General features: G+C 50.6%; 6 protein-coding genes across 6 annotated transcripts; 3 read left to right on the top strand and 3 right to left on the bottom strand.

Moving 5' to 3' along the window:
* Nucleotides 1–2,556: 2,556 nt before the first annotated feature.
* Nucleotides 2,557–4,275, top strand: AUEXF2481DRAFT_62792 (uncharacterized protein; the record flags this gene model as incomplete). Its single annotated transcript, XM_013491496.1, has 4 exons — nt 2,557–2,686; nt 2,742–3,071; nt 3,127–3,547; nt 3,600–4,275. The coding sequence occupies 4 exons, from the start codon at nt 2,557–2,559 to the stop codon at nt 4,273–4,275; spliced, it is 1,557 nt and encodes a 518-aa protein (XP_013346950.1).
* A 369-nt stretch (nt 4,276–4,644) lies between these two features.
* AUEXF2481DRAFT_37112 (uncharacterized protein) lies at nt 4,645–5,730 on the bottom strand. Its single transcript, XM_013491448.1, has one exon. The coding sequence runs from the start codon at nt 5,339–5,341 to the stop codon at nt 4,865–4,867; it is 477 nt and encodes a 158-aa protein (XP_013346902.1). The 5' UTR covers nt 5,342–5,730; the 3' UTR covers nt 4,645–4,864.
* AUEXF2481DRAFT_2516 (uncharacterized protein) lies at nt 5,601–7,172 on the top strand (the record flags this gene model as incomplete). The annotated part of the gene is made up of 3 exons (XM_013491228.1): nt 5,601–5,611; nt 6,099–6,556; nt 6,607–7,172. The coding sequence occupies 3 exons, from the start codon at nt 5,601–5,603 to the stop codon at nt 7,170–7,172; spliced, it is 1,035 nt and encodes a 344-aa protein (XP_013346682.1).
* Nucleotides 7,095–8,819, bottom strand: AUEXF2481DRAFT_495792 (uncharacterized protein). The gene is made up of 2 exons (XM_013491652.1): nt 7,510–8,819; nt 7,095–7,456 (listed from the first exon to the last, which is right to left on the bottom strand). The coding sequence occupies exons 1-2, from the start codon at nt 8,606–8,608 to the stop codon at nt 7,350–7,352; spliced, it is 1,206 nt and encodes a 401-aa protein (XP_013347106.1). The 5' UTR covers nt 8,609–8,819; the 3' UTR covers nt 7,095–7,349.
* AUEXF2481DRAFT_495095 (uncharacterized protein) lies at nt 8,820–10,859 on the bottom strand. The gene is made up of 2 exons (XM_013491651.1): nt 9,431–10,859; nt 8,820–9,382 (listed from the first exon to the last, which is right to left on the bottom strand). The coding sequence occupies exons 1-2, from the start codon at nt 10,496–10,498 to the stop codon at nt 9,032–9,034; spliced, it is 1,419 nt and encodes a 472-aa protein (XP_013347105.1). The 5' UTR covers nt 10,499–10,859; the 3' UTR covers nt 8,820–9,031.
* A 3,885-nt stretch (nt 10,860–14,744) lies between these two features.
* On the top strand, nt 14,745–16,470 carry AUEXF2481DRAFT_2513 (uncharacterized protein; the record flags this gene model as incomplete). Its single annotated transcript, XM_013491227.1, has 2 exons — nt 14,745–15,242; nt 15,295–16,470. 2 exons carry the CDS (start codon nt 14,745–14,747, stop codon nt 16,468–16,470), a joined length of 1,674 nt encoding a protein of 557 aa, XP_013346681.1.
* Nucleotides 16,471–16,475: the final 5 nt, after the last annotated feature.

The following is a 16,475-nucleotide window of genomic DNA, read 5'->3' as shown; positions in this document are numbered from 1 at the left end:
GCGGGGACGAAGCTCCTCCGATCTCGGCTCCGGACTCCTCGATCGGCCCGCTTCCGCCAGCATCAAGAATTGTACATGCTCACTTGTGCATCGTCGCCTCGACTATGTATATCACCTTTGTTGTATTCTGGAAGCAGGGAGGAATTGAGCCGCGATCATGTCTTGAGGCGTCACTGTCAGCTTCGTACTGTTCGCGACTGAACCTCGAGCCATATTCGTTGCAGGCTTTCACGATCATCATGACGCCAGGCGTTCGCCCATCCCCTGAGACACTTCTTACTGAGAAGCGATTGGATACTGATGACTCCCGTCCAAGGATCCATGGGCGATGCACCGCCGAAATGATGCGCAACTCCTGGATTTGATCATGGCGTCAACGTCAGGTTGTCGACACGTACTTGGATTCTGGAAAACAATTGTCCTCACTCGTATATCTCCATACACTCCGAGTCCTGTGTCAGTAGAACTGAGGGAATGTACGTCCAGGAATGCTGGTCAAGTCCTTGGCTTGTGTATTTCACTTCAACATCGAGGCCTTTTCCGATAAGTCAGACCTTGAAAGCCTCCGCACAAGTCAAACCCATCGTTTCCAAGACCCAAGTTGGCAACCGCAGAAACAATCATCCACACTAGACCAGGAGTGTAACGCTGCATGGGATAGAAGGTAGTAAGACCGAGAAGCACATACGAGCGGGTCACGAGAACAATCAAATCTCAGTCTGCGTATCAGGATCAACATGGAGAGTTTGACTTTTTCCTGGAGGGTGTTAGTCGATCGGCGCAACGCGTTCCAACCATTCGAAGGTCACGCTCATGTCCAGCAAGAGGATCAGAGCTGACGACATGACGGAAATGGGCGTGCTTCTCCAAACACAAAAGAGCACCGTGAGCAATCATACAATTGAGCTCAGCAGAACAGATGAGGTGCGAAGCGGCACCACTATCTTGGTGTGGAACGCTCGAGATCAAGAACCGCTCGTCGAATGGCGCCTAGTTGTCCCGATCGATGAGGAGGTTCTTCTTGCCCACCTAACAATTAAGGCGGGGCATGCCCTAAGATGTGGCAATACGGACAGCTATTGGGGAGATCTCAGGCGAGCAGTACCTGGAAAGCATAACTCTCAGCAGCGCTAACGAACTGACGGATACTTGACTCCGGCCGCCAGCCCCTGCCTGGGGCTACAGACAGGGCGAGGCTGAATGAGACCACAGCCGCACACCATCGGTTGACAGAGGGGGCTGCTCTTGCTCAGCATCACCCGTATCAAACATCTAAAAAATATCGTGGAAACTAGAACGCCATATGCACGATACGAATGATCAAGCTGTAATCATCTCTAGGTGACAAAATGCATTACAGAGCCTTTGCAGCGGAGTGAGATCATCATCCACTAGTCATGATAGCTTTTGTCAAAGACTGAGTAGGCTAATGTTGCTGGAACCTCTGGCTGTATCTTCTCTCTCATGTAGGTCTAGAGTAATATCTGTGAGGTTCGAGTCATGTCTACACGCGGCCTCGAATAGACCGTGAGATCGAGAGCTCGTCTCCAACTACCAAGGATCAATATCATCTCTCGACGAGTTTCCGGCTCCTGTCTACAAGCTGGGCAGAAGTTACAGTCGGAGAATGAGCACACAGCAACGCCGTTAGCATCTGACCCAACCAACAAGTCTGCCTTTGTGAATGTTCAAAGACCGAGTGGCCGACGTCTGATACAGTTTGGCAGTATGGGATTGCGACAATTTTGTAGATGTCGTTGTCGTCGCTGAAATTATTTCCCGCCACAGAAGCGTGAGCACAGGAATGGCGTACTGCGCTTCGGGCAACTCGCGCTCCGAGAGCCCAGGTTGAGCGACCTTGTACTTGAAGGACGATCTGGGCTCTAGAGCAACGGTAAGGATCACGACTACCGCGGGCAGTGTTTAGGTACAAGATACATCGCGCACTGCGGACCAGTTGTTACCGGATTGATTGTAAAATATGCGGTCCCGGACGAGAATTTGCCCAAAGCCCTCATTGAGTCTAGCTTATACCCGGGCCGACTCGAAATGCGCCCTGTACGAACCACATCCAAACGAAACTGGAGACGCCGTGATCCTTCTCACACTGCCGAAGAGGTCCACCGTGGTCCACTCGCCATCAACCGAATGATTGACCCCCGCGAACTTCCCCAGACCGGGGTATTCGTCCCCAGACAACCTAAGACGATCCAACGACCTCTGGTCTTGCTTTTGGCCTGCCGGTCGTAACCTTATTGCCTATACTAGTAAATTGCTCGTGCTCACGCATGTTATCGGCTTTTGGTGAGCCCTAGCCACGATGCGTGGTCTGGGGACGCGGGGGCTCTCGAGAAACTCTGATTGTATCATAGGTGAGATGAGTGAATATATAAACTGTTGAGCCATCCCCAGACCGTGGACCATACCACTCATTGATTCGAGAAACCGGAAGTCTCAACGGCTCGCTTAACCTTATAAGCACTTTTTCTTCTCCATCGTCACTTCTCCAGCATGTCGAACGACAAAACTAAGGGTGGGGAGATTGAGTATCTCGAGATGAAGAATGCGACTGTCAGCGAAGGCTACGAGAAGGAACGCAACCTCGACTCCATCGAAGATACCAAGCCAGGACCGTTCGTCTGGCTCTGCGCTACCGCCACCGCCATCGGTGGTTCACTCTTCGGCTGTTAGTATCACCCCTGGCCACATCCTATCCAGGGCATATGCTGACCTCGTTCCAGACGATACCGGTGTTATCTCCGGTGTGCTTGTCGTCCTCGGTAACGATCTCAATAACAGACCTGTCTCGGATCATGAAAAAGAAGCCATCACTGCACTGTGTGCTGCCGGTGCCTTCGTCGGGTCGATTATCGCCGGCTTAACCAGTGACAAGTATGGTCGCAAGCCTGCGATCTGGTTCGCTTCGATCCTCTTCACCGTCGGTGCCATCGTCCAGGCGACCTCGTATACAATTGCTCAAATGTGTGTTGGAAGATTTCTCATCGGACTTGGTGTCGGTTCTGCCTCCATGGTCATTCCCCTTTACATCGCAGAGATATCTCCGGCAAAGTGTAGGTTTTACGCAGAAGAAATCTGATCAAGAAAGTGCTGACTTTGGACTATCAGATCGTGGCCGTATGATTTCCATCGACATGATCTTCCTCGGCACTGGTTCAGTACTGGCATACGCATTCGACGCCGCATTCTACAAAGTCACCCATGGATGGAGGTATATGATCGGTCTTGGTGCCATACCATCTATCGTCCTCGGAATCTTCTTGTTCTTCTGTCCCGAATCTCCCCGCCAGCTTATGGCACATGGCAAGCGTGAAGAATGTATCGCAGTCTTGCGTAAAATCTACCCTCAAGGTACCGAAGAGCAAATCGCGGACAAGGTGTTGTCTATCGAGCACGGTGTCAATTCTGTCAAGGCTCTGAATGAGGAGGTCTCGTCTCGCAAGGCCGTCAAATATCTGTTCACCATCCCCGCCAACTTCCGCGCTCTCGTCGCCGCTTGTGGCCTCATGTTCTTCCAGCAATTCTGCGGGTACGTTCTGTATTTCCTCTCGCATTGGATCATCCCCTAATGTGACATCTAGTTTCAATACACTTATGTACTACTCGGCTACCCTCTTCCAGATTGTGGGCTTCAGCAACCCGATCGCCGTGGGAACGGTCGTGGCTGTCGTCAACTGGATCTTCACCGTTCTCTCCATCTTCATCATCGATCGTGTCGGTCGCCGCCGTCTCTTACTCTGGACCATGTGGGGTATGCCACTCTGTCTTGCTCTAGCCGCCATCTGCTTCCGTTGGATCCCCCTCGACCACAAGACTCTCGAACTCACCAACGACAACATCGGCTGGCCCGCCTACGTCGTCCTCGTCGCCATGATCCTCTTTGTCGCCTTTTACGCCGCTGGCTTGGGTTGTGTACCCTGGCAAGCCAACGAGTTCCTCCCCATGGAAGTTCGCGCTATGGGAACCACCTTTATCAACATCTTCAACTGGGGACCTAATATCGTTGTCTCATCTACATTCTTGACCATGATGAAGACCATGACTCCCAGCGGCACTTTTGGCTTTTACGCCGCTTTGTGTACTGCAGGACTAATATTTGTCTACTTCTGCTACCCGGAGGCTAGTAACATGACTCTGGAGGAGGTCAGAGAGGTGTTCCAGCACGGCTTCGGTGTCAAGTACGCTGAGGACTGGAGAAAGCAGTACAAGGTTGATCAGAAGGTCATGAAGGAGCAAGCGGCTGCCGGACCTGTCTAGATGATGGGAAGTGTGTTGACGAGCATGGATGTACCGGGCATGTGTTGGATGTCAGAGAGGCAGGTTACTCTTGTTGTTATGTAGATATGGACTTATGATATATTGAGCGAATTGGGTTTCTATTCAATCTTACGTTCGTCGCTTTTTGTCTGTTGCTCCTGCCTCATCAGCGATCTGGATATGACTGCTTCGAAGTAACACTGTTCAAACTATTCTCTTCACAGCTTGAGACGGGATGTCGTCGCCGCACAAATCTGAGCCTATCTTTTTGCTACGTCCAGTCATCATAGTGGAGTGTACATGGTTCGACGTCGCCCTCCAGAGCACTTGATTATCCGGGTATTACAGTATTGTGGTCAAAGATGCGGTCTCGAATCGTACCATTGATGACCTGACACAGTGACTTTCTGGTAAAAGCTAGCCTGTCCATTGAGGCTCATCTGCGCAACACGACATAGCTGGTACTTGTAGGCTAACAGAAAACTCATTGAACAAACTGCTGCCATACATGAAACGATAGTTGGGCTTACAAACCAAGTACGCATCGTATTAAACGTCATCAGTACCATCTTCCTCTCCGGCGGACCGCTCAATACTGTCCCTTCTCAACAGACCAATAAGCACCCTCATAAGGCACCGGCTTATTCTCCCTCACCCAAACCTCATGCTCCTTACTCTTATGCTCTGGTGGAATCAACCCATTAAACTTCCACAACCTCCTCTCAGTCTCCTCGACATGATACTCGCAATCCCAGCCTTTGTCATAGACATGCGGTTTCAATGCATTATCTATCATACCGGTGGTTTTGCGATAGGTGGCAGTGTCGTTGTTGAGACGGATGGCTATGTGTTTTATGACGATGCGAATGAAGGGGGTTGGATTGAATGATTTTGGAGTGCCGCCTACGTAGACATTGGTAGGGGCGATGGGGTTGAAGTGGACGACTACGTAAAAGGGGGGCAGGCCGACGGAGGTGTAGATTTTCGTGATGTCGGCGGCGAGAGCTGCTTTCGATTCGGCATCCTCAAAGACGCCGGGAGGATGGTAGATTTGCCAGAGAGGCATGACGGTAATTCGGTTGATTGATCTTGAGATTTGTTGGAGCTTCTTTGGTGCTGGAAATTAAAGAGGTGAAGACCGAGTTGATGCAATCAAATTGATTTTGTATGTCGCTAATTGATGGCCAGCCATATTGTGTTTATATACATGAGTCTTAATGGATTAGTGAACTCAACGTCATTCCAGCTCTGGCGATTACTGATAGTCTGCTCTCTAGGCCTGAGGTGGATACCGCTATAGGGGTTAGTGCTATCGTAGTGCGGTCATGGCTGACGCGTGAGTTGCTCAGAACGAAGCATATCGTTCGATGCACTGTGCGACTTGAGAAAGTGGACTGAGACGTAGACCGCTGATCGCAGTCGTGTTACTCAAGCATCTTATGTAGTTGGGCAACATGTCGTAAAGTGACAGGTTGTGGGTGGCACGAGCTGATTTGTTTAGTCAACATTTTTGCCAAGCGCCTCGGAGCTCAAGCCCCTGACGCCGATTTGGAGGGCCTCGGAGCCGGGGGATCTCATCTCGAACATGCCGACTCTTGGCAATATGTGATAGCAGCTCGCTGACCAGCATTAGCCTAATGCTTCTTATAGTCGGATGGATATTACTACTACAGTCAGCACAGCAATGCTGTCTTACAAAGCACATTCCTGAACTGAGTGGGACGGTGAGACCTGCCTGAACGCGCGAACGTAATAAATGGCGACCAGTCGCACCTTTCTCGATTCGATTTATCATCATTACACTACAGCTCTGACCTTTTCAGCCTGAACCTATCGAAATCTGTTTACATCATGTCCAAGTCTTTAGTCTTCATCACTGGTGGTACTGGCTATATCGGAGCTGAAGTCATCCAGCAAGCTCTCGAGACAGGTTACCGCGTCCGCCTCAGCGTCCGAAAGGCCGAGCAGGCTACGCTCATCGAGAAGCGCTACTCTGGATATACCTCCGACATCGAGACTGTCGTTATACCCGATATCAGTGAGCGAAAGCCCTTCGAGACCGCTTTGAAAGACGTTGATTATATCATTCATGTCGCTTCTCCCATCCCTGGAAAGGGTACAGACTTGCAGGAGGATTATATCAAGCCGGCATTGAACGGCACCGAAGCGATTTTGTACGCAGCACTCGAGTTCCCCAAGATCAAAGCTGTTGTCATCACCTCGTCAGCTGTTGCACTCTTGCCGCTAGACACTCCCATGATCAGCGACAAAGTGCTCAAGGGTAAGACTAATCTGTGATTGTCTCCTCAGCGAAGTGCTAAGCGACCACAGAGAACTCTGGAGAAGTCCTGTCGGCGGGTGTTGATCTGGATGCTTCGAACGAGAATGGTCACGGAATGTACCGTATCTCAAAAGTTCTCGCTCACCAGGCTACTCGCGATTTCCTCGAAAAAGAGAAACCTGCTTACAAGCTTGTTACAACCCATCCCACGCTTGTGATAGGCGAGAGCAGAATTCAAAGCTCGCCAGAATCGATTGACATGGTAAACAACATGCTTTGGCAAACTATCCAGCACGGAAATCCGGCCTTTCCTTCGCTATGGGTAGACGTCAAGGATGTCGCCGCTATTCATGTTGGAGCTATCAACAGTTCTGCTCCTTCGGGTACCGAATTCATCTGTTCTGGCCCTGAAGTGTCATGGAACGAGATCGCGACTTTTTTGAAGCAAGAATACCCCGATCTGAGTAAGCTTGAGCCAAACTTCGAAGGCCCAAAGACTGGAGCAGAGACCGGTAACGCAGAGAAGTACCTTGGACTAGAGTGGACTCCATGGAAACAAACGTTCAAAGAGGCAATCGACCAGCAGCTGAGTTTCCAGGACAAGGGGGCACAGTAGCGTCGGAAATCCAGTGTCGTGGCTTCTCTCAGGTAGCATATTCGATAGACCCAATCTCTCTTACTCGATCACCGCATAGCTCTCGTACTCAGACACGACCTGTATCGCGGTTCAGACTAGTGCGGGGTATTGTTTCGCGGTGGTCGCCAGCGTCGCCCAGTGCGTCACGTGCGAGCTTCACATGTTAATAGAGACTCTTTGCATGCTCTGGAAGGCCGCAATGACGACTTGCGATGCCAAGATAGCAGGACCCTGACCGAGGCAGACAGAGAATTGCATGAGTACTAAACATTTGTCAGCAGGTTGCTTGTCCAAAGTGATGATTTTCTAAGCTTACTGTGAATGAGTCGGTTCTCTTCGAGAATCCATCGCTTGCCCTGGAAATCGAAATGGCAAGGTGAGGTCACAAGATTGCCCTTGGAGTCTAGCGATTGTCTCAACTGGCCATTCCAGACGAAGTAGTTCTCAATGTCGCGAGGGGTCATGTAGGGGTCATCGTCCTGGTCCGACTGTCCATGGCCTGGGCTTTGCACCGCTTGCGCACGTGATGCAAAGTGGAATTTAGGATAGTTGTGGTACTCCAATTGACCAAACTCATCCTTTCGCAGAGCCAAGGTCAAGGCTTTACTGACGACTGCGGGCGAGAAGTGACCAAAATAGGCTCCGAAGGCTCTCTCGATGAGAGCTTGATGCTTTTTGGTATCTGTAAGCACACGCAGTGTCATCTCCGCGCAACGTCGCCAGAGCCTCTTTGCAAAAGTCGGTCCACGGATAGGAGTCTGTACTGGTGGAGGAGAAGGCTGTCGAACAAGCTGTGCAGGTGGGCTTTCTGGCGAATCCGCATAGGCTGACAGTGGCATGTACGCGACATAGCCAAGTCCGACCTCGCTCATCACGTTGTCGGCTAGCGGCCAAACCTGACCGGCCTCATGAGCAGAGATTCCAGACATAGAGTTACGAACCGGAGTGTGCCTTTGCATGTTGTTGAGTTGCGGGAAAGAAAATGCATCCGGTGTGTCTAAGGACAGCAGATCATTCGACGCCCCAGGAAAGAAGCCCTCCAGGGTATCAGGAGACAAGGGTGACAATGATCTCTCGAGACCGTTGTTTCCCAATGTGTACCCATTGAAATTGACCTGACCATCCAATGCATGTGTGCTTCCCAAGGTGTGCTGAAATCCTGCACTGGTCTGATGTGATGTGATACCAGGAGTAACCATATCATTTGTATCGGGCGAACCATTTTGAGAACTCAAGCGAGCAATAGTTTCTTGGGCCTCCGCGAGCTGTTTGCGAAGAATTTCAATTTCGCTGGTCGCATCCTTCAGAGCGTCCATTTTACGTTGTCGCAAGCGTCTCTGGGCTTCACGAAGCTGCAACTTCCTCTTGGCTTCGCGCGTCTTCTGGCTGTCAGCAGCAGCGTCCGAACCATCCATCTTGAATTTGTTGTCCAATGAGTCGAATGAGATCAACGAATCAATTTTCCGCGAAGGATGATAGAATCGAACAACAACAGACACGATTTGTTGTTCGATTCTGAGAAAGAAGTTGCGGTGCAGTCGGCTTCTTGTTGCCCCGAGGATCGCCTTAGGGCAAGAACGTTAAATCAGACGACCCTGATCTAGACAATTCAATCAGACCCTAGTTGTGGACAGCCGCAAGCCAGCTACGTCTCTGCGTCGAGCCAAGTGAGGCCATTTACATCGTTTTCGCATGTCTTGACTCAATACGCTTTCATCCCGAGACGAAGGGTATGCACCGAGAGGGTGAGAATAGTACATGACAATCGATGTTGAAAGAATTTGTCAATTCAATCGTCAATACAACTGCTGTAGTACTCAATTAGTTCAAAGCGCCGGTCATATTCTTGATCTGGCGCTCTCGACAGCAGCAGCGTTTTTTCTGTCCCACATCTGCTTTCGCAACTCATGCCCGTCCATGAACGCTTTAAACCACTCCTGCTTGTAAGGAGGCAGAGGCCGTCCCTTGCCATCTGCGCCAGGTCCAGCAAGAGCTCTAACAGCCTCAAAGTACTCCTCGAATTCCGGATGGATGACGTTGAAGCCCGGTCCATCTCCCTTCTTTCTCACACGCTCCGCCTCCCACTCTTGTTGTTCATCAATAGATGGCAGTTCGGCACGTCCTGCTAGCAATCTCGCTGCGAGCACTGCTTGCCACTCGAAAATCTTAAAGGTTAGTCCTGCGCCGACCTATGTCTTGTTAGCATCACGTCGTGAAGTGTAAACAACAACACTTACTGCTCCAACAAATAGTAATGTCGGGTCTTGCTGGTATACAACATTGTAATAGAGCCCAGGAACCCTATTGTTCCTGATCTTTACATCTGGTAGGAAGGGGAGACTCCAGGAGTATCCAGTGCCAAAAATGAGGTGGTCAACATTCTCGGCCGATGAACCATCAATAAAGTGCACCGTGCGCTGGCCATGCGAAGTATCAATGTGCGAAATGGTAGGCTTTCTGATGACCCCAACATTGTTGAAAGCGCCATCTCCGAAGTATGGGTTGATGGTGTGTCCGTTGACGACTGCGTAGACTTTGGAGTCTACTACGCCAACAAGATCGGTGGAGATATCTGCTGCAGAGACTGAGCCACCAACGACGACAACACGCTTGCCCTTGTATGCATCCCTTCCGCGATACATCTTGCTGTGTAAGACACTGCCAGGGTGTTGTCTTTCAAGCTCTTCTAGACCCTTGACAGCCGGGACATATGGCACGTTGAAGTGGCCGCTAGCGACGATCACGGCATCAAACCACTCGACCCACCAATAGTCTCTCTCGTCTTCCTCTCTTCTCAACGTGATCTTCCATTCGTCACCAATCTTCTCCACTCTCTCAACATGAGTGTTGTAAGAAACAAGGTCTTCGTAGCCATTGCGTTTGAACAGACTAGTCACATAGTCTCGCATCACAGTCCAATGGCGGAAGGGCGATTTTTCGCCATGCAACTCGATTGTTCGCGCGGACAGTGCCCCGATTATGGGTTCCTGAGTGTACTCCATGGTGACTACATCGACATTAGTCTCCAGGTAGGGGTAAATTGACGAGTCTGTCCATCGGGGCTGTTCGTTCCTCCTGGTATGAGCTGGAAATTTTTCAGGCACTTCTACCGGCTGGTCTGCTGTTCTTGTAGCCAAAGCTCCGAAGTGACTGAGAGGGAGTGGTGGTGCCTTATCTCCATACCTATGCGTTTTGTCAAAACTATGTTCAATACAACAAGTCATCACTAGATGGGCTTCATATATGCTCATTTCGGCAGTACGACTTGCTGGCGCGATCGAAAACAAAAAGAGACTTACCAACATCCTCCGGGACCTTCTTGTCTGTCGAAAACACGAATCTGGTCAAAGACACCTTCTTGAGCCAGAGCATCTACGGTGATAGCACCAGAGGGACCGGCTCCAATAACCGCCACTCTTCTGATTCTTCCAGACACCATTTCTATGCCGAACAACAAGATAGATCGCGGCGAAATCCTCTAAGAACGGCAAATCAACAGTCAAGCCTTTTCTTTTGTCGCGTTAACAGCACACCTCGCAAGATATATGTACACGCAAAATCAAATAGCAATAAAGAAACGCAAAAGAGGGATAGAAAAATGCAGGAGGGCGAAAACACACAGGGACCTGCCTAGTCGGGGGTATTGGCAAGAATTTGGCATGATCACGCAAACCACTCCACTTTCGGGCGTTCGGCAGATCCTCATCTGAAGAAGGTCACCCTGTCTGGGCGGTCACAACTTTTACAAACAGCTTTCTCCCTCCCATGGAATGGACAGCTCATACCCCTTGCGGGGTAAATAGCTTGAGAAAATCAAATCAAATCAAATCCCATGGAATGGCAGAACACAAGGGATAATCTCTCCTTGATTTGAAGATCTCACAACGGCCGGAATTATCTCAAAGACTGTGCTCGAGCAAATACATATGAGCAATAAGAGAGGAGTTTTTCATCATTCTATACCGAAGCGCTCGAGTCTAGCGTTTGCGGTGGCACTTGCGGTGGCACCTACGCAACGTCTCGATCATTATCTATCACTTCCGTCGTTTGATGGGATGTAGCTTTCACTGAAGAGCAGAAATATTGCATAAGCATTATTCCTGGAGTCGGAGGCTATAAAACTGTCTGTAAGTTTAGAATCGCAGCTCATCCGCCTAACCCGTTCACAAACATCGCATCTCCAACAGCCGTGATTGAACCTTAAAACCGGCCAACTCCTCCTTGTCAACTGTGGACGTTCCTTCCTCGCTGCAATGCAAGTTCGAACGAACCATTCGATGATCGCAAGCGGGTTTGGTATGATCCACCATCCATCTCCTCGCTTCTTGGTCCACTTTCTAGCTTCTAATTCGGCCAAGTATTCTTTGCGCGACTCATGCCTCTTTTTGACACGCTTTGGATCGTCGCCTCCAGGCAAAAGAGCATCTGCATCTAACGACCTCAGTGCCAACTGTAAGAGCTTTTGCATATCATCTGGAGTCACATCTCCTTGCTTTTTTTGATTGTCTAATGTATTGGCAAATTTCCTGACATCTTCCAAAGCCTTGCGACATGTATCGGGATTCTCGAGATCGGGATGTCTCAACAAAGCTTTCTCCATATCCTCTTTGAAAGACATTATCGAGGCTTGTGCGAGGTTGTCTTGACATTCCCTCAAGTCGGCTTTCCATGTCTCGAGTTCGACCTTTGAAGTGACGTGGCAGTCGATGAGATGTACCGCGACGCAGTGTAAGGCTAACTCGCAGAAGCGTCGCTTCTCCTCATGGGTGGAATCTGCCACAAATTCTTGTGGCTCATCTTCTGACTGGTCCTGTCGTCTCATAACCAGAATTTTTCCCGACTCGGCATCGTATTGCTTCCTGACATTGTCTCTCACGGCTGAGATCGCCAGATTTGGGAATTGCTTCAATGCAGCATTTCACTCGATGGTAAACAGATCCTCAAACGTGGGTACGTGGTCTTCTAGCCAAGTCTCGCATTTCTGTACTGTTCGGAGCGCTTTACTGATGGTCCCTTTTCCACAATGTGTGCAGCTGTCACTTCGGCCCTCAAGCGGACGAATTTCTCGAGCTGAGGTCCTCGAAGGCGAACTTTTCTGAGATCCACATTCTGGCTCAAACCGAGACGAGCGCATTCGTCGATGTATCGCTGTGAAGCTCGTTTTCTGTTTGCGGCATCGCCGAGCTCGGGATAAGTAGACAACAAGGTTGTCGGTATGTCGCCCGAGAAGTGGATGCTTCCGGTGGTTAATCTTGCGGCATACACGGACTTCGACGTAGGCAATTGGCGGATCAACCCAAGCAAATTGCGTCTGATTGACAACATTCTTCAAGAGTAGATCTCATCTGTAAAATTGATTGAAAGGTTGCTACGTTAAATACTTGCTGTTATCATCACAATCTCGAGATTCGCCATCACTGCGGCACAGACGATCTGCGACCAGACCCACACCCTGTCATCCTTGGCTTACTGCTCTGTGTAACATTGCAGCAGGACATGCTATTTGTTCTTATGCACCTTTTTCGGGTGCTCTCAGAGACTCGATGTCATAAATGTCGCCAAGCATGTAGACAGCACAGTGGAGGAGGAGATTGAGACCAGCCGAGTCGTGTGCCATGTAACTTGAGCCGTAGAGATGTCCAATCATAGCCTCGACGGCTTTGGGACAGGTGTATTCATGGAGTCTGAGACGAGAGGGGAGGAGGGGTGGTGAGGGGAAGGCGCAGAGTGAGAATCCGGGAGTGATGGGCGTTAGAAGCGCTTCAGAAGTATCGATGCGGAAGGGTGGTCCATAAGGCGAGTGAAATCTCACCTTCACATACACCAACTCCCAGCCTCACTAAGGAAGAATGGCTTGGATATCCTGAATGAGGGAGGTGATCGAGATTACACACCGAACTCAAAGTTGCGAGCGACTCTACATCCATAAACAAGCAAAGGTACCCTTGATGCAAACGATCCTCAACCTGTCAGGCGTGCTGGCACAAAGCGCGTCTTGAATACCCTAAAGAAAGTCTGGGGTTCATAATCCACATCGACAACACCTCTCGAATGCATTAGACTCCCAGTCGAGGTCGTTATCATCGGTGAGAATGGCTGCCAGCTAAATGTTGTTCGGGCCACGGTACATTGAGTGAACTTCAAAGCTCAGTCCTCGGTCGACCTATCAAGAAATCGATCGCGAATCCACCGCACTACTTACCAGAGTGAGACAGTCTCGAGTTTCGAAGACATGCGGGGACTCAGCAGACTATCATAGAGGAGGGCGTTCTCAGAGACATACGCCCGTTTGGAATGCGAAGCAAGGTCATGAATTGCTTCGAATCTCACTCAAGGTTCATGAGTGCGACCAAGGAAATATGCTGGATGAGACAACAAAAAGTGCAAAACTTGAGATGGACCCACCAGAACTATGCTGTTCGTATCAATTTGAAGGGACAGCAGATGTTGTCATGCTATCAAGCAGGAAGTGGTCAAGGAAGAAGTCGGGTGAGTTGAAGAGAGTCTACGGATCTGCCCGAACGTGGCAGTTGACCTGCCGAGACGAGACCCTTTCCCGGGGCGGCAGGGCGGCAGGGCGGCAGGGCCAGATCAAGGCGAGCCTTTATCATCAAGGTCCGAAAATGGCAATGTAACACTCGATAACTCTTGAGCCGGCCGTGTCGACGGGATCTGAAAGATGTCGAGCACACCAGATCGGGAGAGACGTTCATGATGCCACTATGAAGGTCGGCTAGTATAGCCAGATGGACGAAGTGAGACTCGCATAGCACGATTGAGCATTGTATGCTGTTTCCCGGCGGTAAAAGTGCGACGTGGATGAAATAGCATGAGGAAATGTTGCTGCCAGCGCACATACCGAGGTATCGAACAAGTAAAGGACCTGTCCAGTCTTGGTATACATGATCTGCAGTACCTGTCATGATGGCCGCTGTCGGGAGTCCCTCAGCTGTCACCGGAGATATGTGATCGAAGTAGAGAACGCCCTCATTGTAAATGACAATGTTTGTGGTGCAATAGAAATTTGACAGGAGAAATGTGGAGATGGGATTTGCTTTTGGGAGGAACGTTTGAGCAGTCGATATATCAGAGCGGTTTGATGACCTCTGGGAGCAGATAATTCGCAACGTTTAGATGCTTATCGCAACAAGTCCGGGACGGTGGCGTTGTGGGCAGGGAAGGGGACTAGGCCTGACCAAATGTCTTGCTATCTCTCGGCAGGATGCCTGTTGCATCGGCTTTTCGCAGTTTCTGATCTTCACGCTGGGTGAAGACTTGAACAAATACGAATTTGCAAGTCCATCGCAGCGCTCCCAATTCGCGACAAGGTTATTGTCATCGGCCAACTCTATTGTTCAGGGCGTTCGACGGGGTGTACCGAGGACAAGGAACGACGGTCCAAGCGCCTCGACTAGGACATTCACGTACTCGAGTGCGACGAGGAGGCTTCAAACTGCAGTCTGGTCCGGCACATCTCTCTCTTTACGCAGTACAGGACGAGCTTGAGCGCTCACCCCTCTACGGAGGCGGTGGGCTTTGTCAGATAAGAGCATGGGCTTATGGAATAATGCTCCTCCCGAGCCTCGGACTCGTCGCGGGAATTGGCCGACTCTCCTGTTCAGCTGGTGGTGTACTGGTTTCGCTGTCGTTATCATTCTCACGCGCCTGGCTGGAAGAAAGATTCGAAGCGGCAGACTGTTCCAGGAGGACAGGGTCATGGCCCTGAGCCTGATACCTCTGCTTGCGCGCATGGGTCTCGTTCATGTCATTCTAATGTATGGAACCAACAATGTCCAAGCGGCCCATCTCACAGACTATGAAATATACCTTCGTCAGATCGGCTCGAAACTGGTCCTCGCATCGCGAATCAACTACGCTCTCTTCATCTGGATAAGCAAATTCACTGTATCGGAGTTTCTGAAGCGAATCACAAGTGCCATCTGGAGACGAAGTTATGAGATTGTCCTTCGCTGTATACGCATCTTTCTTGTCGCAACATTCATCGCAGTAGTAATAGCCACTCTTGCTGAGTGTCAACCGTTCGACCATGTAAGCCAGTGCTTGCTACCTCTGGCCATTGCTCGAGCTAACAAGAAATCAGTATTGGCAAGTCGTGCCAGATCCCGGCCCTCAGTGCAGACAGGGCTATGCACAACTCATTACCATGGGTACAGCCGACATGATTACCGATGTACTGCTTGTCGCCTTTCCTATCCCTATCGTCATCCGCTCGCAAATAAATCTGAAGCGCAAACTTTCCCTCGTCTGTCTATTCAGCTTCTCCATCGCCCTCATCGTCATCACGGGCTTCCGCATGCCTAATGTTATCAACCACCATGGCCGTCAACAATATCGCACCGTCTGGGCCTCTGCCGAAATCCTTGCCTCAGCTGCAGTATCCAATGCTGTCATCTTAGGTACCTTTGTCAAGGACCGGGGCGTCAAGAAAAATAAATACAAGCCTGAGGGTACGCTGGACACAATCTCACGCGCAGACACTCGTCGTGCTACTATTGCTTCAATCCACCGCGATAGCGAGGAAGCTCTGTTCAGGCAGATGGGAGTCCGCATGCCTGCAGAGCTCTGCGATCCCGAGTCTCCAATGCCCAGGCCTGCGCCGGTCGCTCTCCCCCCTGGCAATCTTCGGAAGCCGGCTTATCACCACGACCTCTTGATGTCGCCCGCCGATGCCAGTGATACACCTCCTAGCCCACACGACAGCGCTGACGCTCTGCGCAAGCCTTCCTCTACCGCTCCATCGACAGGAACAGGCCAGAGCCTCTCATTCTTCGATGTCGGCGGTCTGCTCGGTAGCAACGAGCCTCGACATGCCTCCTCCGGTACCGTGGCTCAGGACTTTGCTTTGTCCTCACCTCGTACACCTGGAGAATCCAGGCAGACTCAAGATATACTGTCAAATCCTGGTGGGAGATTGACTTTGGTGCGGACACGATCTCGTCGAGCCTCGGGCAATCGAGAGCGATCACGATCGCGACCGGCACAAAACAGAGACGATAGTATCTCGAGGCCTGTTTCACAGCCTCAACCTCAGCGAGAAGACAGCAATGCATTGAGCTTGCAAGATGCGGGTGGTCTTCTCGGAGGCATTCAGCCTAGGCTGAACAGGCTTGACCAAGAACCTATATCGCCCACGACGCGAGCGCCGCCTTCGGCTTTACCGCCGTCTCCTCGAGCGCCTTTGTTGCCGCTGACCGTTCAGCATAAGGGTAACAGCGACGACATGGTCCTTGAAGATGTAGGCGGTTTACTAAGGTAATTTTT

Source organism: Aureobasidium subglaciale (genome assembly GCF_000721755.1).
Source record: "Aureobasidium subglaciale EXF-2481 unplaced genomic scaffold scaffold_3, whole genome shotgun sequence".
Lineage (NCBI taxonomy): Eukaryota > Fungi > Ascomycota > Dothideomycetes > Dothideales > Saccotheciaceae > Aureobasidium > Aureobasidium subglaciale.
The sequence above is the reverse complement of the archived record's forward strand: the minus strand, read 5'-3'. Positions and strand labels throughout refer to the sequence as shown.